A 22,270-nucleotide genomic window follows, 5' to 3' on the forward strand; every position below is an offset into this window, starting at 1 on the left:
TGAAGAAATGTCATGCCTTCCCCTGCTGCTAATAAGAATTTTTTCATACTTGTTTATAAACACAGGACCTGATTGTATCCTTGCTTGAACTGTGTGTTCTAACCCAGAACCAGTAGGTGAACAGCTGCCTGTGACAGTTTGTCACTCCTGTTTTCCTACCTCTCCTAGAAGGAATGTCTTGAAGGGACCTAAAAGCCACCCTTACATTGGAGGGGATTGATGTGGGAGAGGGAGGAGGATTCTCTGTCTGGGTGATTCCATGTCACTTACCTGGCTGAGCAGGGCTGCATGTGCCCAGAGTGCCCCATCTAACTGCTGGAGTTGAGCCTGGGCCAGAACCAGAGCAGATTTGCATCATAGCTGTGAGGTGAATGCTGTCTGGGGAAGATTCTATCTCCCCATCAAGATCAGCATGGCTAATGAAGAAAGTGTATGAGGGGCCAACCTTCTGCAACACCTGTAGCCCTCTTAAACCTTCTGTGGACTTCCAAATCTAACTGAATCCCACACCACCTGAAACTACTCTGTTGTCACCATAAAACTGAGCTTTGAGTTTCAAGACTGAGGGCAAAATAATTTTTTTCTCATCCCTAACACACAGAAAATTAACTTCCCCTTTTTTTTTATGTGAAAGGTTCTTAAGAGTCATCAGTCTTGAATTATTGTTGGTTCTCTGTTTCTTCTTTCAGCCTTGCAAGGGTATATAAAGATGCTCAGGAACTCTTACTGGAAGCCCCTGAAATCGGTGACCTTGGCAGAATCTGGGAAGAGCTGATCATTATGACTCAGTTTATGGAAACAATGAGAACTAATCCTGAAAGAATTGCAGGTAATTGTTTTGTCTATATCCTTTAGACTATTGAATTTCTCCTTGTGAGAGCTGACTAGTAGTTACTCTGCAGACTGACATTATAATCTATTTCACATGTGGGTGTTACTCTGCTGCTGTTAGATAGGGTAAGTTAAAACTCATCCAGCGTTGAGAGAAAGGAGAGAGGCATTCAGCTCCATTCCACAACCATCTTCCTTAAATAACAGTAGACAAAACTCAAAACACAGAAACATGGCTATCTCACCATCCGAAGTAAAACGTGGATGAAAAGATTTCATTAATTTTTATTACAGTAGAGGCAGAAGCAGTAAGAAAGTGTCACTGGAAGATGCAGAGGAATGGAAAGCTAGGAATATGCCTGAATGTATACTAGGAGCATGACCCGAAGAAGAGCTTAGAGATACTTTGTTTCAAGAGTTAGCTGAAATAGGTTTGAAACAGTGAAGAAAGAAACACTTTCTTGTTGTTTTGGTGATGTGTTTAGAGAGAGCAGGCATTGCACACTTCTTATCAACAGGATTGCAAATTATATGACTCCAGTAATTTTTACTTAAACAACCTGCCGAACTCAAAACACAATCCTGGGGAAAAATAGGAAATGGACTAATATTTTTTTTTAATTTAATATTTGGGCTTTAAGTACAGAATTTGAAAAGATACTCCTAAAACTAATGGCACAAAAATGGACCGACTCTGAGAACTGATATGTCCCATTCTTAAGTCCTTTGCCACAGGAATAATAGTCTTATTAAAATCAAATAGTCACTATATATTTTTAATAAGATGTGTATAAACCATGATACATGTGTTTCACTATCTCATCAGAGGTTTCTAACTAGAAGTAAAAAAGGGACTACCTCATTGTAAATAACACTGAGACAATCAAAATGCCCCAGAATGCAAACAACAAGAACCTGAGTGTAATCTGACCTGTAGTTTGTACACAGCTATAAAAACCAAGCCTGCCTATTTAGAGGTGAGGAAGAGCATGACATGCCATGGGTTTGCAACATATTGCTAAGGGACCACACCCCCATGGCCTGGGAGGTTGCCTTTGCATCCGTATCAACTTTACTCAGCAGTTAGAAAATAGAGTACGTTCCTCCACGCCCCTGTGAGATGTTAATGCTCTTTCCGAATCTGTGGGGTTTTTGAATGTGTTTTACTTAAAAACAAAAAAAATGATGTTTGGAATCTCCTGTTTCATAAAACAAAGTAACAAAGTCAGTTCTGGAGCTAAACTAATAAAATGTGAATTGCCACCTTTTGCCATATGGAAAAAGGGACTGTGTGTTTTTAGCTTACTACTGTTGCCTGTAAGTAACACTCTTAATAGAATGTTATTCTAGCTGCAAAGTTGAGCAGTGGAAAATTAACAAATGTAAGAACTAAGGCTGCTCCTTCTCCTGATTCCTTAAACTGGCTCCACCTCTTGAGTCTTCCTTCCTTGTCCCATTCCCCCCTTGCACTGACACATTTGATGAGTTGTGTTCCTGTAGTGTGCTTTTTCCTCCACAATGCCTGGGTGCCAGGAAGGGCATCAGTGAGTATACGGGGGACAGGTCCCTACTATTGTTTTCAGTGTCTACTGCTTGAATATATACATGGAGGAGCAATTGAAGAAGTTCTGCTTAGCCCCTGCAGCCCCAGGACAGAATATGCTTATTGCAGATGGAATTGTGGAAGTCAGTTGTCAAACTCTGATAAGACTCTACTTGACTCATAAAATGGAGACACTCAGCAGCAAATTTTTGCACATTTATGTACAGATGTCTAAAGCTACATTCCCCATGGCAGTATGATGCAGCTGCTCCCGTCAGTTTCAATTGCCTGTTTTAAAGACTGGAAGAACTAGTGCTTTTCAAGAATTCTTTACCTAAGTCAGTTGATACTATGTGAACTACCTTTATAAAGGCTGTGGTATTCAATGGACATGAGCAACATTCACTTTCCAAGCTTTCACTTGGACCATACTGAGGCAGAATTCACACTGATACTGATTTGTAATAGAGGCAAGTTTAAAAAGACTGGCACTGTTTGACTTTAAGAGCAGCAGTATTTTGATTATTATAGATGGGATTAGGGAAATTGGGTGGCCTCTCATGTATGTTTAGTTTAACAGTGGGTAGCCTCATTGCTTTGTCTCAAGGTTTGCAAGTTTTTAGTTTAATAGTTGGTAAACTAGTTTAATATGACTATTAAACTACAAACAATTTGTGCTTCTCCAAGGAAAATGGGTTTTCCTTGTGAAAGATTTTCAAGGGGGCATTTTTGCAAAACTATAGAATAAGAGTAACTAGCTAAGATTTAATCAATAGCAAGTGATAAATTAGTGTAAATGCAAAGGGTTGGCTAAAGTTATTTACACAAGGCCCAGAAGAAAGAACACTAACACAGTAGCACACTTGAATCTGAACTTCTAAAATAAAGCATTACCTCATAAAAAAGGCAGAGGCTTTCAGAGGCATTCAGGGATGCTTTCAGTACTTCCATTGCCAAAGTTCTGGTCTGAAACATCTTTGAGAGATCAGATATGCAGAGTTAGAACACTCGGCATTTTCTGATGATCATTCCCCAAGAGAGGATTAAAATGATTTTGAACTTAAAAATAGTTTTGGACCCCATTAGTCACTACTAAGTATATGAGCCAAAGCACATACTTTTTGCAGGTTTAAGGCAGGGTATGAGTTGTTCTTTAACTTCCTTTGTTTGGTATCTCACTGATCGCTGCACTCCTTTCTTCATCCAGGAAGAGGAATACGAATTCTAGACATTTTGAAAGATGGGGAGACTCTCACATCCTTCTTGCTGGAAGATGCTGGCCTCCCAGATATTGTTGTTCATCAGCTTATTAATGCTCAAGTGCGCCCTGAACAGGTGAGTAGAGTATAACAGCTTCCAAGCTGTTACCTGTGTGGGATGCAATCTCTTAATTTCTATATGCAAAGTAGCCTCAGTGAGGGCCTTGTGCCCAGAATACCTGCTGGTTTATAGGTTGTTTGTACAACTTCTCCCTTTGTTTTTTGTTAATCTAGAGGAAAGAGGTGTTTGTTTTGTCTTAAAAAAACCATTTTGAATATGCATTAAATATAGATATTTGGTTCAATGCTGTTGTTGGTCCCAAATAATGAGCATCAAGAAATGATACTGCCAAGCAATGCATCCGTCCCCATGATTAAAGACTTGGCTCAAAAGCATGAGGCAGCTGTGCATCCTTTTGAGACAGCAGTCCTGATGAATAGCAGCAGAGAAGTATTTGAGGTTCTTAATTTAAATGTTAAATTCTCTGCCCCAAAGTCAGCAGAGTAATATGATGGCTTTATGGCATTGTCTCACATGAATAGGTGGGAGTGGAGAAGCAGAGCTACTTTCTTAGATTCTGATAGAATAATAGATCTGCTCAGAAAATCCAGAGGGAAAACTGCAGGTCAAATCCCTCCTGAAGCAGCTAAGCAGGGGACTGTGTTTGACCAAGCCCAGGCTGTCTCTGCCTTTGCATGTACTGGTGGTGGCTGGGAGCTCTGTAAGGAATGCTGTATTAGTGAATGAATGTTGCTGAATCAGAACTCTGGAACAATTTCTACACTGTGTTAGTGTGTGGGTGGAAGCAAGTGAATAATTGGGGCTGAAAGACACAATTCCTCTTTTTCACTGCCACATAAAACACAAATGCTGGAACTGTGTGTGGCCAGAAAGAAGGAGGACATTAATGAACTTTCATGCAGTTCCTTTTGTGCACCACTGGTTCCAGCTAGTGTTACTAGTAGACAGATTACTTATCTGCTTTATCTGCTGTATTCTTGATTAGTACCAGGGGAAGCCCTCTCCTCTCCTCACTTTGTTATGAAGCAATACCACAAGACCATACCAAAGCCAGTGTCAACTGATACATCCTACTTATTTTCACACCTCCGTAGCAGCTGAGATGGTGAAAATTTGCTTCCTTGCTGCTTGTGACAAGAAGAATATATACAGATATCCTGCTGGACTTCTTTTTTCCCTTTTAGTCCCTAACCTCTTCGTTGTCAGAGATCTGCTGCACCAAAACTGTGTGCTGCTGTGTTAGTTTCTAGTAGTTCCTCAGTGGCATTAATTCATCTACTGTTAAAAACTCTGCCTGCAGGACTGAAGTTTTCAACATCACCAAAAGTATGATTAAAACCTGCTGGAACATGGTGTCTTTCTGCTGTATTTTCTGTGCTGATGTAGAAAGCAATGTAGTTCTCTTTATGCTGGAAATTAAAGAAATCTGAACATCAGTTAGAGAGGAAGCTGGAGGAGACCTGGTGTTAAATACCACTTTTGCTGTCCTCCATGAAGTTTTCTTGTTAGCAGTAATCACAGGGATACAAGATCATCTCACAAGAGCTGATTTACAGTTATGAGGAAAGAAAGTGCTGTGAATACTTCCTCTAAGAGCAACTGATACAGGAAGACTGATCTCATAAATTTCAAAAGACCATAAGAGAATTATTTTCAATAGGAATTGAACACTTGATGTCCTGTGGAAGATAAATCTATTAATTCCTATAGACCTTCTTGATAGGCAAGTTAGTTGGGCTAGACTTATGGTTGGTTGAGGCAGAAGTTGCAGAGCCATGACTAGAACCTAGATCTGTGGTCTCTTAAGCCTCAACCATGACAGTTCGTCTCTAGTTCTTCATGCTGCTCTACCCTCTGCTTGCATATTGCTGTACACCCTCTCCCCCTGGCTTTGATGGCACAGAGCTGATGAACCTGAAAGCAACTTGTTTACAAGAGCCTGACTGTTGCCAACAGCTGGCTGCAGATCTAGGTCTGAGCCGTCTGGGAGTGCAGGAAATGACACACAGAGCTGAAAGCTAAACCTGATCAAAGAGCCAAATAGCTGAAAAAATAATTTGGACCTCATCTTGCCAGCTTTGGCCAAACAGTGACACATTGATTAAAAAAAAAAAAAGCATTGAAGTTTTCCTCTGAGGGCCTGCTTTTTTGAGTCATTCTAAGATAAAGATAAGAGACTGATGTTAAAACACAATAAGAAGTTCAGGAAAGATTGGCAACAGCCCACCCTACCGGAAAAATTGGAAGGGCGGAGATTTGATGTTTTTCTAATCCCATCTGTTCATGAACATTCTTGAAATGCAGTTACAGTTTGTAAATAACCTCTCTTTTTTTGTGTGTTTAATCCTTCTCAATGATGTTAATGTCACAGTTTCCTCATTTCACAAGTCAAAACAAGGTTCCCAGGCTGCCTCCCTGTGCAGCTCAGTTTCGTTGCAGTTCACACTAGATGATGAGGACCATGCCAGATCAGGCGTATATGGTTAAAAAATGCTATTCTTTTCACACACATCCCAAGGACATAAGTGACTGAGCAAATAAGCAAATTCGTTCACTGACAAAGTCAGTTAAAGCCAATTCAAATGTTCCAGTTTGAGGGAGGGCAGGGGTGTTTGGTTTTGGAGGGTTTTTGCAAGACAGAGTATCTGTCAGTTGCATTTCCTCTTTTGCATTCTGCCTCTCTCCACACTAACTTGGGTTAACAATGCCTTTATATGGGTACAGCAGTAGTGATGATAGGGACAGTACCTCTCAGATACTTTTACTAGAATTTCACATCCCTTTTCTGCACCATTATTCCAATACACAATCTGTGCATAATTCAGCTGCGCTTTTTTTGTCAGCTGCAGGTCCATAAGCGGAAGCTCAGAGCAGTCATGGTAGACAAAATACAATGTTGTATTAGACCTCTCTTCCCCCGCCTTTCCTATTCTGGATGCTGACTTTCCACAGCCACACTTCTAGTATTGTTGGTAGTTTCTGACATCTGAAGCACTTAATGAATAACTCATCAAGCTTGAATCCACTCTCCAAAGCAACTAAATTAAGTTTTTTCTTATTCCTCTGTGTTTTTAAATATTTCTCTTTACAGGCACCACCAAACATTCTCAGATGCTGACTATAGGAGATTTGCAGATATAAAATTTTGATAATGTTCAGAATCTCTTAGATGGCCTTGTCATTTGCTTAGATAGGAAATAAATGTGCACATATGTCTGACCTGGTATGGGTGTGGTGTGTTTTAATCCAAATGTCTTAAAGGCTGGAATACTCAACAGATTATTTTCCTAAAGAAAGTTATATTCTGTGCAGCTTTTGACGATTTCTTTTTCTGCGCAGCTTATTAAATTTGTTTAGCCTGCTGATGTTGTGTCAGTGCATAGTCCTTGTTTGTCTGAAAGTCTGTGTTCCTGTCAAACACAGTAGGCATTGACAGTCATCACAGTGTTGTGAGCTTCTTTCCTTACAATTTGTTCTGTGAAAGGAGACAGACAGAGGATGGGAACATTAGCTTACAAACAATTTCCAGTGCTACTTTTCATTATATTGCCATGTATTCTGTCCATCACAAAGCAAGTAGAACTGAATCATAGACTACCAAGAGTATTCCATTACAACAATGTAAATCTCAAGTAAATCTACTGATTTCTATGGAGTTATTTTGCATTTACATTGGTTTAACTATAAACTAATCTGTTCCCAGTGGTTGAACACTAAAGATAGTAATTGTTTCTTTCTGCTCCATGTTTATACTAGAAGTGGTAATCAGTAGATGGGTGTGGTTTAATGTAAAATGGCTTTGTAAAGCCTGGCTGTATGCCTGTGCACAGTGACAATGAATAATGGCTGTGGGGAAGCATTAGGATGAAATATCATAACTGAAATAAAATACTGAGGGAAATCAAGCTTGAGAATCAGTGGAACTGCACTTTTTCTCTTAGAGCAACTGACAGCAAAAATATAACTAGCCTAAATACAAAAGGTAGAGTGATGTGGAGCAATCAATTGGTCCTGGGGAAATACTTTCAAGAAAGCTGTAGCTATTCCTCCTTAACCACAAGGATGGGTGTCATGGCGTCAGGTGTGCTTAGATGACAGAGAGAAAGGGAAGAAGGCTCAGAAGAACTTTTTCAATGAAAGGAAGAATCACTAATAAGAAGAGGAAGAATGTGACTGAAGGCAAGGTGATCTAGCATAACATCAAAGTGAAGGTGGCTCAAGAGTTGATGCTTCAGCTGACCACAACCTTCTGCCATTCATGAAAATATTATCAGGGGCTGATATCAAGGTGTCCACTTTTGGTAAATCTTTAATTGTTCCTGAGCAGTATGAAGGTTCCACAACAGTAAATAAAACATTGTTTTTGGTTGCAGTTTGCCTACGGTGTCCCTAACTTGACTCTGAAGGAGATTGCTTGCAGCCAGATGCTCCTGGACCGCTTTATTATCTTCAGCAGCCGAAGAGGTCTCCCTTCTGTGCACGAGGCCATGTGTGTCTTGTCCCAGGAAAGACTACAGAGAGTAGAAGATGCTTTGTATGCAAATGTTGATTACTTTAAGCTATTTCAGTTGGTAAGTATTAACACAATCATCCTGCCTTATGTTGTCATTTTTTGACTGATATATCATTGCCCTTCAAGAATTTTCTTTGTAATACATCACCAGTGTTCCAAATGGTCTTTGTTTATTTATCCCTGCAAATGTAAGGTTATGGGTGTGTGATTGTTAACCTACCATCAGCAGGACACGAGACAGTTCTGAGTGTGCTTTGGGATGAAACAGATGAAACTCACAGTACAACAGAACTAAGAGATTCAAATGCAATTTTAAAATCAGAGTGTGTGTGGAACTATTATCTGGTCTTCCCAGTCTTTTTTTTCTTTCAAAATATTGTGTGGCAAGACCTACAGGGACCTTGCTGAGGGTTCTGAAAATACCCCATACAACCCATCCTGTCTTTGCTCCATCCAGCATGACAGAATTTTATGCTGAAGTCAAAGCCACAATGCAGCTTGAGTTGGGATAGCCATATGAGCCTTTTTTTTTTTTTAAAAAAAAAAAAAACAACCACCAAAAAACAAAACAACCCCCAAACAACCCCAAAACAAATAAACAAAAAAACCCCAAAAAAACAAACAAGTTGTAGTGGCTTTCATCACTTTTTCTATAGAAGCTTTTCCTTATGCCTGTTCATTTTCATTGTGCTGTTCCTCTTTCTACTGTGACCTTCTTGCCATAAATTAAGCACAACTGCAACCTTGATTCAGTATGACGATATTATGCTATTTTATATATATTTATTTATTTGTTATTATTTGTATTTTAGTATACATTTTAAAGTAATAATATGAATATATGTATTTATTTTTATATATCAAATGGCATACTGGTGGGGTTTTTTTGCTTTTGCTCTCTGTTCTTTTCCTAGTATGTTTCTAATACTCCATTTGTATTCTGCACACTGGTACTTTCAGAGAACTATTCATAAAGACTCCAAGGTTTCTTTCCTCATGATAGCAAACTCAGAGCCCATCACTGTGTGTACATCTTTCGTGTTTGTTTTCCCCATGATCATGACTTTGCATTTTTCAACAATGAATTTAATTTGCTGTTTTTCACCTTGTAACTTTATGTCATGAGACAGTCACACTGGCAGTTTCTTGTATATAGCAGGCAGGATATGTGAGCAGCTGCTAAAGTTACATAGAAAGTATTGATCAGCCTTTTCTGCCACAGCAGTGTAACACCATCAATATTCAGATATTTTTGTCTACCTGATGCTTGCTGAAAGTAGCAGAGAATTAATGGTACAGTACTAAGACAGGTTTTCAGCATTTAAGGACTTCATGTGATTATGCACACTGCACTGCCCAGCTTTAAAATTAAGCTGCTAACATATCATTGCTGCCATATCAAATAAAATGGAAAGATGAGGTTTGATGAAGCACTTGTCTGTGTTTAAACAAAAATAGACTCATGTGGGAAATAGGAACATAAACCTGAAAGCAAAATCCAGAGCTGTGAAGGACTGGGTGTTCAGATGGAGGCTTATGGTCTGGTCTTGTACCAGAAATAGTGTGGCCAGCAGGACAAGGGAAGTGGTCGCCACCCTGTACTCAGCACTGGTGAGGCCGCACCTCGAATACTGTGCTCTGTTTTGGGCCCCTCACTACAAGAAAGACATTGAGGTGCTGGAGCGAGTCCAAAGAAGGGCAACGAAGCTGGTGAAGGGTCTAGAGCACAAGTCTTATGAGGAGCAGCTGAGGGAACTGGGGTTGTTTAGCCTGGAGAAAAGGAGGCTGAGGGGAGACCTTATTGCTGTACACAAGTACCTGAAAGGAGGCTGTAGCAAAGAGGGTGTTAGTCTCTTCTCCCAGGTAACAAATGATAGAACAAGAGCAAAAAGCCTCAAGTTGCACCAGGGGAGGTTTAGATTGGATATTGGGAAAAAATCCTTCACCAAAAGGGTTGTCAAACACTGAAACAGGCTGCCCAGGGAAGTGGTGGAGTCACCATCCCTGGAGGTATTTAAAAGACGAGTAGATGTAGTGCTTAGGGATATTGTTTAGTGATACTGTTTAGTGGTTGACTTGGTAGTGTTAGGTTAGTGGTTGGACTCGATGGTCTCAAAGGTCCTTTCCAACCAAGACGATTCTGTGATTCTGTGTGGTCTGTTACTGCAAGATCTGTTTGCAAAGACTTCCTCCGAGTATTGGAAGTCTGTGTGTTGGAAGAGTCTCCATAGCCTGATTCTCAGTGGGTTTTAATGTGCACCCAGCTGCAGAGAATAGGGATTATCTTTTCATGACGCCTAAAACAATGAGACCTCAGGTTGGTAGCTTTCCCACACTCCTGTCATTATAGTTGCTAAATAATAATTTTAATATATTTCTGTTTTTTTCCAAGGCAGAAGTCCCCTTTTTAAATCAAAATCCATCTCAGTTACTCCTGTTAAACTAAAAGGTAGAATGTGCATAAGCACTCCTTGCCACAGTTATTTTTACAATGTGCTTCTCCACCACTTTGAAATTAATGTTTCTTGTTGAATTTGTGATCAACATATTCAGGTATGTATGTGCGTAAACATAGACTCAAATCCTTCATGTGCTCATGTATACCCTCTAGGGGTTTTTGCCAGAAATTAAAGCAACTCACACTTTTGATTGCAAAGCAGACACAGAAAAATAAGACCCTTCCTTTACTGTCTGGCTGACTCAGCTGCAGCAAGGAAAATGAGCCTTTTCTGGAGCACTACTGTTCTTGAACCTGCCTGTTTAAGCTTCGTTTGAAGTTCTTTAAACTTATAAATAGAAGAAAATAAAATTCTTTAATACCTAATTGCAATTTTGGGTGGAGATAAGCAGTTTCTCACTAAGCATAGACACATGTTGCTGAAACAGCTGCTTTGATCAGTATCACTACAAGCACTTGATATGTAATCAAACTGAGTGTAAATCTACACTCAGCTACATATGCAGAATGAATCTTCATTGGACTTTTTAAAATTCTACATTAGTTTTAAAACTTCTACATTCGAAATACCTGTGTGTTCAAAACACAGGTTATTTTCTGAACTCTTACGCTGTCAGTCAGTCTGTACTTCATGGTCTTCAGGCCACAGTTGTGTAGTATAACCAGTCACATACCAGGATTTGTTTTTGCAGAGCACCTTTTTTGAGTAGGGCTTATTTTAGGACTGGCAGCTGACTGTGGATTCCAGAACTGGGCCTTCTATTGTTGGAAAGAAACTCTTCAATGTTTCATATTCACTTCCAGTGAATATGAAAATAGTTGGATAAATATTTTGGGGAAAGCTTTCATCCTCTTCTGTGCTTAGGGTCAATAAAGATTCCCAACTGTATGCTCTGATATTTAGGTCAGATGAGAGTGTGGTTTGTCTGCTGATCCTGTCTTATGTGTGCTTCTGGAGAACATGAACTAGCTGAATACAAATTCAGTCATTTTGGGACATTTCTGTTAAGACCTGATTCATACTGATTGCCTTCTGCAAAAAATAATAATTAGGAGCAAATGTGGAATTTTGCCCACATTTCTCTTTTCTTTTCCTCTAGCTACAAGGATGAGATTCTTAATTCCATATTTATCTCAGGCTTTTCTCTGGTTTGCTTCAGATTGTTTACAATACCTGTTGCTCACATTTCAAAAAGGCTGGGTTAAGGCAAGTTCTCCAAGAAGCCTGTATAATCTTTGCAGAGATTGGTTCCCCTTAGGGGACAAAGGAAAAGTGTATTTTGAAGCATTGTGTGTGTATATTTCCTGCCTGAACTGCAAGTGACAGATCAGAACATGCTAACATAAGCTTTCCAGAAAAATTCTTGCCTCTGTGATTCCCTGCCAGGTATCTACACAGTGCAGCTGTCTTCTGCTTTCTTAACCACCTACTGACCGAAAGGAATGCCAGGGAATCAGCAGGGTGTATATAGCTACACAGTTTTGGGGAAGTCTTTTTAGGGGCTTATCTCATAAATATTACACTCTAGCTATCTAAAGGTCCAGCTTTATATTTTACTGTAATACCAGAAGAAATAGATGCCTGAGAAAGCCTCGATTGCTAGCTCCAAGCGCACATGTGATTCTTTAGACAGCTGACAAAGAAGGATGCAGTGATGCAAGCAAAGTGGTATGTGACAGCGTGCCATGGTGTCACCTGTTTCTTAAGAAGCCAGTGATAACTAAAGCATTGACTTCTACTGGAAAGGACATTTGGCCAGTCTGTAGGAGCCTGGAGGAGTAATGGTTTCTGTCAGAGCTGACAGACAGCGAGGACCAGACTGTCTCCAAAATTGGAAAATCTCTCAAGTGTAAAGTACTACCAGTTATTTACCTCCATGGCGAATAGGGGCTTCTGAATCACAACCTTTGCTAAATTCAGAAGTTACTAAGAGTCTGTACATCTCACAGGAAGAATAGCCTCTGTGAGAAGCAGCTTCTCAGAAATCCCAGTTCCTGCATTCCTCCTCCATTTTTGCAACTTTTGGCATGGTGGGCTTAGATAAGCAGAACAAATCTCAAGCTTTATTTTCAGTGGCCTGTGACTGTTTCAGCCTCATATTAGTAAGAACACTTACACAGGCTGCTGTGTGAGTCTGCACATGGGAACTGGATCTGCAGCCTCACAAGACAAGCTTACAAGACTCTGTTCCAAATAACTCAAAGTATTTGAGCTAAAGAGATGCCCTTTGGATTTTCTTCTCTCGCTGTGATAGTTGTTGTCATGTAGAAACTATACAAAACTCATTTGTATTTCTGATATATTCACAGCTTCCCACAGTGTTGGACAGAAAATCACCAGGTGCTGACCTGAAGGCCTGGGGGAGGGTGCTGTCTAGTGTCTCCCAAGCAGTGCAAAAGGTAGGTGGTCTAATAATAGATTACATCACTTTTCTGGGTAGCGCACAGTCCTCCTTTTCCTTTGTTCTTTTTATGTTCCGGTTACCTGCTTTATCAGAAAGAAAATAGACTTTTTTGGGAAGAGCTGATTCCTTATAAATTCGTTCTTCTCTCATTAAAAAATAGATGTAGACAAAAGCACTGGCAATTATGAACCATATTATTTTCTTCAGAAAAGACGTGAGAGAATAAGAACTGAAAATGGTGCCTGTGACCAGGACAGAGGAGATAAAAGGATGAGGTTCTGATTGCATCCATACTTTACCAGTCTAAGAAGATACTTACCTCCTTTGAGGGTTGCAATTAACGAAGTGTTGTCTTACTGCAGCTAGCCAGCAAGCCAAGCATTCAGGACCTTTTGATGGTTCTGCAACCATTTGTACAAGACGGAAGGCCAGAATCCTTAGGCCACTTGGTGAGCTCCCTGTCTGATCTTTTCTGTGGCTACCCAGAAGGAGGTGGATCCAGAGTGTTTTCCTTCAACTGGTATGAAGATAATAACTACAAAGCTTTCCTGGGGATTGACTCAACAAAGAAGAAATCCAGTTATCTTTATGATAATACAACCAGTAAGTTTTTCCACCAAACCATTACAGAGGCTATAGACAGGTGCAACTTATGTTAGAATACTTTTATAAAATAACATTTTTAAGCAGTTGATTCAGGAAATTAGAGACAGGTGAAATGGTTTTACTTCATAGCTGGAAGCAGAGAAGCCCAGGAATTGAGAACTGACAGAAATATGCATTTGCTTTCAATCTGAAGGCATAAACATCGTCATCATCATAATTAAGACAGTCCCTCTGTCTTATCTTCTAATATATGCTGCTGATGTCACGAAGAACTAGGTGCTTCTGAAGAAGGTTCAGGAAAATACAGTGCCACATTCTGGAATTACTTTTCGCAGAGATAATTTTTTTTAAAAAGTCTCTCAACTTGATTGATGGCCTGGAGCACAGGAATTTTAAAAACTCTCCCTTTAAATAATACTCAATTTGATACATGGTGGCTGTTCTCTTCCTGCATAAAAGTACCTATATTTTGTAGCAGTAATGTTTTACAGCATAATTAAATCTTACATAGAAAGTATTTCAATCTACCAGGCTTTGTTACTTTGATTTCCTCACTTATCTCCTTGCTATTGTAATAGGAGAGAATGAAAGGTGGAACAAATTTTATCTTTTCTACCATTCATTATTTTATCCTCTTATTATGTCCCCTTCTGTTTGCTATTTAGTTTTTCTCTACATTGAGACCACCAGCAATTTTTTCTGCACTAACAGTCATATTATAGCTGGTAGTAGATTTCTGTATCCCCCCCACTATGATAGATATGGTTGCATGGTTACAAAGTACAGGTGAGAACTTTGCCTGTAGAGAGCCTCATACCTTTCACTGTTCATGTTGATACTTGGCTCTACTTATGCCCGAACCTTCAAAAGACCTGTAAAAGGTCCAGTACTCCATTTCTTCAGCCAGGGAACAAAATAGTTGAATGCTATCCAAGTAAACTAATTACTTCATAACGCAGGAGTAAGATAGAAATGTTTACATTAAAATGTTTAGTTCTAAGTTATGGTAGGATCCAGTTCTGAACTGTTCCAGAGTTCAACGTCCAAACCTGCTGGATCTCCACTCCAATAGTTTATACTGTGTAAGAATTAACCACTAATAGGAGAAAAAATAGCTTTGTGTCAGTATCAACTACAATGCAAAGGAGCAAAGTCATTAGGAGAAAAGCGATTAGAGCTCAAAATCATTCAGTGAGATCTGAGATGTCTAGTTTCCTTCCGTTTGAAATACCTTATAAATAACAGCAACTTTCAAGTGGTCAAATTTATTTACATTTGCGCTTCCAATTTCCATGTTGTCTACTTTACAACTCCAATATCTACTTAATAGTCTTTTTTCATCTATTCAGACGTTTTACTTCTACATTGCAGAATGTGCTTAACCCATTCAGATTCAAAATGCTTTAAACTGTCCGTATTGCCAGTAAAAAGCCCTGCAGGTTGATATGTGTTATAGAATTTGAGTAGGGTTACATAAACACTGTCTTTCTTTCTGTCTTTAGCACCCTTTTGTAATGCATTGATCCAGAACTTGGAATCAAACCCTTTAACCAAAATAGCCTGGAGTGCTGTGAAGCCCCTGCTGATGGGAAAAATTCTCTTTGCTCCTGATTCACCTTCTGTACGGCAAATCCTAAAAAATGTAAGAAGTTCTGAAATACAAAAATATATATTTCTAAAAAATTGCATCCTAAGAAACATCTTTTGAAAAACAGTGACAGAGCTACCTCAACCTAATCAGATGTTCTTTTCAGAACTCTATTTGTTCCTGGTGGTCATCAGAGGAGGGACAGTTACTCTTCGTTTATAAAACAGGAAACAGGTCTTCATTGATTCATCCCATCTTGGTGCACACCACATGCCTTTTGCAGCTGAAGTAGCCTTTTGTTGTCACGGTTCCACATTTACACTAGTAAAAATAGTAATGTTTATATATATTTTACAGATGTAAGAACACCAGCAGCTCTGTGCCAGTAAATATTTAAACGGAGCAGTTATGAGGCTTGGATAGACTCACTGTGACCTAACACTGAGAAATTACAAACCAATAGCAACATCATGGTTTAGTATTATATATGTTGAAATGATAAGTAACTTTCACTTCATGAAAATAGTATGGAGCCTGGACTCTTCAGCTAAGTGCCTGAAGATGGGTGAAATGAATCTGAGCAGTTAAATCAAGGTCGCATATGACCTAGGTTTTGACCACCTCATAACCAGCAATTCTCTTACTCTCAACATCTATGTAAGGCACAGAAGAACTGCTACTCATAGTTCACACAGGAAAACTTCACGTTTAAAGCAGCCCAGCATTTCAAATCTTAACTATGAGAATATCTGTCTTCTCCAACTGCCTCCCATTTATTCATCTGCCCACATCATCATCTTTCTTTTTAGTTCTTAATGGAGAGAAATCATCAAGGGGGAAAAGAGGAATAGTTCTACCTAAAACCTGGGTATTTGAAGGAATTGAAGTTAACTGGGGTTAATGTGCATTTTTTTTTCCATTATATATACAACAGAAATTTATCCTAAGTGACTTTGATTCCAGTTGGATTTTACAAATTCTTTTTCTAAGGATTATTAACATTTCTGCTATTTTAACAAGTTTATTTAGTATTGAAGATAAAAACTACAACATTTGTAAGTTACAGGTTTCACTGTCACTGAATGGCTGGATCATAAATTCTGTTTGTTTATCTCCTTAGCTTTCTAACACGCTTTTTGGCTGTTTTATTCCTCAGGCAAACTCCACTTTTGAGGAACTTGAACGCCTCAGACTGTTGACCAAAGCTTGGGAAGGAGTAGGACCTCAGCTGTGGCACTTCTTTCAAAACAGCCTGCAAATGAATATGATCCGTGTATGTTATAACTTAGCAGGGATCTTCAGTAAGAGCAGCCTTTCACCATCCTTTATTTTTACTACGGGAGGAAAGAATTAATTTTGAAGGTTTGGCTGGAAGTGCAGCCTTTGCAGCAAGGAATCTGGGGCATTTAAGGCTGTTGGACTGGTTTTACTGGGTCTGGTTTGAAGGCTAGTCTTAGATGCATTACAGCGTCTCTGTGACAAAAAACTCTAGAATCTGGTTAATGACTTCTTAATAAAGGCAGCAATCGCTGCTTCCATGTCTTTCCAAAATGTCCTTTAAGAAAAAACAACTTGATTTTCTTGGGTTCTGCATAGGTAAAGAATGCAGTAGGACCACGTTTTTGCTGGGCCGGCAATTTACTACCTTAACTGTAGTTAAAGTTTATAAACCAGTTCATACTAGAGAAGATGTTTGTTTTTCCACACTCTTCTATATAGATTAGACATTTATTACATTTATCCTCCTGCTTATGAGGAAACAATGCAATGAATAGTCAAGGATAAATTTCTTTTCATCCATTCTTCAAGTGTCACCTCCAGTTCAGCTATGCAATTGCCCATTTATAAAATTAATTCCTTAGCATACCCTTTTGTACTACTTCATAGCTCAGAAAGAGCTATGAAAGTGGGAACCTTTCTGGCTAAACAGAGCACGTTAAGAGGATCATTGTAGTGAAGCTGTCCTGATGTGTTTCCTCAGGACTCTCTGAAGCACCCTACAGTGAGGGGCTTCTTGAACAGCCAGCTGGGTGCTGAAGGCTTGACCGCTGAACACATAATCAACTTTCTCCACAATGGGTCTCCAGAGAGCCGGGAGAAGGGAATGGCAGACTTTGACTGGCGGAACATCTTCAGTGCTGCAGACCAAGCTCTGCGTTTGCTCAGTCAGTATCTGGAGGTAAGGTCAGCCCTCCCACTGCTGGGAATACTTGTAGAGAATATCTTAAAGCAGGGTAGGCAGTACTTGGGGTCTGTGGCAACAGACAAGAAGGTTAAAATCGTAAGACATCTTCATTTGTTTCAAATTTAATCTCAATATTAACAGCATGTTTTTAAAATAATACAGCAGTACAAGAACATGAATACTTATTATTATTTTAAAACCTTCAATTTGATGATCCCCAAATGCTATATTCAAAATGTTGGTTGAATGTCTGAACACATTTTGATGTTGAGAGGCAGAAAGTGAATGCAATGCCTCAAGGAAACCTTTTTTTGAAAGTACTAATAACTGACAGGCCACTAATTTTAGCAAGACCAGAGAAGCTAATTTGTTAAGACCCCCTTCAGGTTTTTAAGCACCTGGTCAAAATTCCATTGAAACCAATGAGGGAGTTTCCATTTGTTCTGTAGCCACTTCTAACAAGATGTCTGTGTCTATTTCCTGGAATCTGTACCGCCCCTTCTCTAGGGAGCTGTGTTTTTAGTGGGACTCCTTGAGGCTTTTTGAGAGCCACAGTGCAGAAAGTGAGGTGAAGTTTCATTATGTAAATAAAAAATGCTAAAAATGTAGATGAAAATATCAAGCCATTGTAAAAATACTTTGGAAGATACTTTTAGGAAGGGGTTACTCTGGTATGGGCAATCTAACTTACTGATTAGTTCATCAGACTCAGACTAAGTCCAGTGCAAAAAAGGTTATATTTTTTTTTAGAGGGCTAGGCAAACTGCTGCATCCATTCCTTCCTAGAGCCTGGTAAGTGACACCAGGAGGTTTTTTGGTTGATGGTGGTTTTTTTGGTTTTTGGTTGGTTGGTTTTTTTTCCCCCCTGTATATTTCTGACTGCAAGTAACAATGTGTTTGGAACTGGGCCTGAGATGGGATGGTTTCCTGCTAAGTTAGATAAATGAAATGCCAACTCTTCTTTGCAAACTTATGAGCCCAGGCAAAACTAGTGTACCCTGCAATGTTGCAGATCAGCTCCGAGAGTTTAAAAAACTATTGCTGTTGGCAGTTAATACTTGGTAACTCAACACTTAGCATCTGCCATATGAGGGTCAGGGTCTTTATAGAGATGAATTACATCTTACAAGCATCTCTGAAAGAAAAGTAAATATTTAGTTATTACTTAATAGTTAAATAAGCTGATCCTCAAGCTCACAGAGAAAATTGATTCTAGTTGTAGGCAACAGGACCAAGCCTCCTAACTCTCTTAATTCCAATCTAGTTCAGCTTAAAAGACCATTCATCCCCTGCAAGAAGTCAGGAACTGAAAGTTTATCTGCCTTCCTATAGCTATTACAAGAGGGAAGAATGATCTTTCTGCGTCATGTTAGAATTATTTCTTACTCAAGCTGAGTGAAATATATTGCTTGCAGCAGGTCAGTACTGGAACATCCACAGTATCAGGGCAGTTACTGTACCTGGTAATAGACCTTTGTGTCCTAGAGTTCTTTGTAATTAACTTATTTTTTTTGAGTCTGCTGTTTACACTGAGTTGTTAGCAGTTGAGAATGTTTTCACATTGTGCCAAGCACAATGGGAATAAATAGCTCCCTTTCAGGGACACCCTATTCCTTACTATAGTGTGCAATGAAGAGGTGTGCTGCCAGCAACTATCTTTGGAGACTCCAGATCTCTGCTGCAAGCTGTGGTGCAGCTGAGAATCCCACAAATTATGCAGTGGCTGCTCATCCTCACCAGCCCAAGAATTTCCTGTTCTTCCCTTTGATTACCTTAGGCCACAGAACAGCTAAACTGTTGAGACCTAGTCACAGGTGAGACTAAAACTTAGTCACCTCTTTATGCTTATTGTTTTCTGGTTTTATCTTCCAAACCTGTTCTTAGTAATTTAGGTTTGGTTTTCCCATCTGCATTGAACCATTTTAAATTGTTAAATAACTACTGGGAGACGATCTGAAATAAATTTCCCCAAGTGGCTGATGAATGAGTTTTGATATAGTGAGGTTTATGAAGGCAGAAGCTATGTTGCAATTCACTAAAAAAAAAAGCCTAGGTAGAGCATACAGCCTTTGTTTTGCACGCAGTTAATGTTAAGAGAAAGAAATTCTTGCTTTTGCCTAGTAGATTACAATATAAAATCTCTTTTCACTTTCAAATTGTGTGAATTATTGCAACACTGGTGTCTCAGCCTATGTTCTTATACAAGCTTTGGTTTCATTCTACTCATGCAGAAGATCTATAAGCATTTGTGTTTTCTGTTTCAAACGCTTGCTGCTTCCTTGACTGGACCCCTGGATAAGAGCCTATACTGCTCCTCAGCCCAGTCCAGACACTGTCTATTCTGCAGTGAAAATCTAGTTAAGATCAGTTGTCTGTCAGTACTTTGCCAGTGCCCTTCCCACAGATTCCCCTGGAGAACTACATGGGTTCTTCTGCAGCTGCAACAAGTACCTTGAAAATAATTCCTCATAACAAAGGAACAGCCAATAGTCCTCCAGACACTGCAAAGACACAGTTCCACAGCAGGACACTCACACTTTGTCAAGAACTAAACTGAGTTCCAGAACTCAGTTAACTGTGTGGGATAAACTTATCCCAAAAAAAATAATACAACCTGAGCAATCAGTCTAATTTGATTTCTCTTCTGGCATACAAACCAGAAAGGTTTTCTGCCTTATTTTGCTTTCTGATATGACATTCTATGTAGTTTAATTTTGTAAAGCAAACTAGGATAAAGAACATTTGAAAACACCAGGAAGAGTAAAGCTACAAAACAATAAATTTATCAGTTTAAGTAAGGTTTTGTTTTGCTGCCAGTTAAGAATATATTTTCATATAGATCTCATTAAACTGTGATACTTCAAGTTTTAAAGGAGACAGAGCATGATTTATCACAGGGAAGGGTTAAATAAAGGAGTCTTTAAGATGTCTGCCCATTAAATAACAAGTTGTCTGTATGAGCACTTTGATGTGGAGTAATTTTTGGTTATTGACCTGCAAGATATGATCAAGAAGATGAGATCAAACAAGTTAGCCTCCTGGAATTTTATAAAGCAAGGTGATTCAATAAGTATCTTCCCAGTCCATCAGGGGGTTAAATACTTCTGCTTTCTGGTAACATCTTGCCAGTTCTGAAGGGTAAAAGTTAAATATACAAACATAAATCTGTAATTTTACAGATAACTAATGATAGAGTTTGTAGTGCTCACAATCTTTTTGTCTTACAATGCCTGTTAAGTAGGAGTTAAATGGGGGGACATAAAGAGCTTAGATTTTGATGACTTGGTGTCTTGTATATGGAGTGATAATAGTACATTTTGCAATAATGACAGAGACTAAGAAAGAATACAGTTTGCTGTGAATGGTAAACTACATTTTATTATTGAGATACCTGAAGCATGTTAAGCCAGCCCGTTAATTACATGTCAGAATTCAGTAGGGACACAATATTACCGGTAAGATCAATTGACTAGTTGACTGGCATTAAATAGAAATAAATGCCTAAATACCTAAGAGACTTTAAGATTCAAATTTATGCTCTGACTTTTCCAGCATTTCACTTGACAAAGTGCTTTTCAGCTGAAGTCCATGGCTAATGTGCTTTTATCATGGATCAGTCATCCTTTAGCTCCCTGGTGTTCACTCAGGCCCTTCCTGAGACTGAAAAAAATGTTCCCAAACTTGAAAAATGGTAGTGTTTTGATTCAACTGGACTGCTAAAAAGCTCTAGTGACTACAGTTATTTTATAGCTGAGTTAATTTTATTTCCTGGATGCAGACTGTGGAGAGAGTTCCTGATAATGGCACCTCATCTGTGCTGCAGCTTTAGCCCTTCCAATTCAGATATTTGCCTTTCTGAGAGAACCTTCCAAGTATAGTCCGAGTGGCAGAGTTCATGTTTCCATGGCTGGATGATTACAGTGGCTTAAATATATTTTTAACAATTATTTCGTTCTATCTAATTATTAAATGTGGCACAATAGGCTTTGGCTGAACCTAGTACTGGCTATGCATTTTGTACAGGTACATCTAAATTTGCCTTGTCATACTTAAATTGCAACAGCAGCTCCTGCTTTAGTGGCCACCCTTGCTTGATTTCTTACGTGTCAAGATGGACATTTCTTGAGCTTGGGGGAGGAGATCCTTAAATATCAGGAATAAGCTGCTTCCAAAATTATTCCGTCCACTCACATTGATCACAGCAATGCTAAATCTGAGGTTTACAATTCTTTTTAGGGAGAATGATGGTTCTGAGCTTGTATTGATAATGCTGTGTGTTTTGAGTTTGTCATAAGAATTAGACTAAGAAAGGGGAAGCTTTCAGGAAGGAGGAGAGAATCAACTTTTAATAGCTTCAGCATAAGCTTTTGAAGCTGAAAATAGCAGCTACTTCTGATGAACCTACCTCCCTTTTCTGTTTTCAACCACTGATATTTGCTTTAATATATACCTCTTACTAGTTTATTCCCATGCGATTTTTCTCTTCGTGTTTATTTGTAGTGCTTGACCTTGGATAAATTTGAAGGCTATCTTGATGAAACCCAACTGACTCATCAAGCCCTTCATCTGCTGGAGGAAAACAAATTCTGGGCTGGTGTGGTTTTTCCAGACATAAAGCCTACAACTCGCAGTCTTCCACCACATGTGAAATACAAGATCCGGATGGACATAGATGCAGTGGAGAAAACAAACAAAATCAAAGACAGGTAAGTGATGGTTCCTTCTCAGTTGTTGACTGACATAACATGAATATGAGAGACGTAAGGACATTAGAACCTGCATTGGATACACGCATGAAATCCAACTGTATTCACCAATAGTTAGTATGTAATGCAGTGCAGAATCCACCTCCAGTTACCA

At 39.1% G+C, this 22,270-nt stretch overlaps 1 protein-coding gene across 1 annotated transcript in view; it reads left to right on the forward strand.

Annotated features, from left to right (window-relative positions):
* Positions 1–22,270, forward strand: part of ABCA4 (ATP binding cassette subfamily A member 4) — a 75,368-nt gene that overhangs the window by 6,102 nt on the left and 46,996 nt on the right. The window contains exons 4-12 of the mRNA XM_068407057.1: positions 690–829; positions 3,582–3,709; positions 8,029–8,226; positions 12,937–13,026; positions 13,394–13,634; positions 15,140–15,279; positions 16,382–16,498; positions 17,207–17,404; positions 21,911–22,116. Of these exons, the coding sequence (XP_068263158.1) occupies positions 690–829; positions 3,582–3,709; positions 8,029–8,226; positions 12,937–13,026; positions 13,394–13,634; positions 15,140–15,279; positions 16,382–16,498; positions 17,207–17,404; positions 21,911–22,116 (1,458 nt within the window). The remainder of the gene's footprint in view (positions 1–689; positions 830–3,581; positions 3,710–8,028; positions 8,227–12,936; positions 13,027–13,393; positions 13,635–15,139; positions 15,280–16,381; positions 16,499–17,206; positions 17,405–21,910; positions 22,117–22,270) is intronic.

This window comes from Nyctibius grandis, chromosome 8 (genome assembly GCF_013368605.1).
Source record: "Nyctibius grandis isolate bNycGra1 chromosome 8, bNycGra1.pri, whole genome shotgun sequence".
Lineage (NCBI taxonomy): Eukaryota > Metazoa > Chordata > Aves > Nyctibiiformes > Nyctibiidae > Nyctibius > Nyctibius grandis.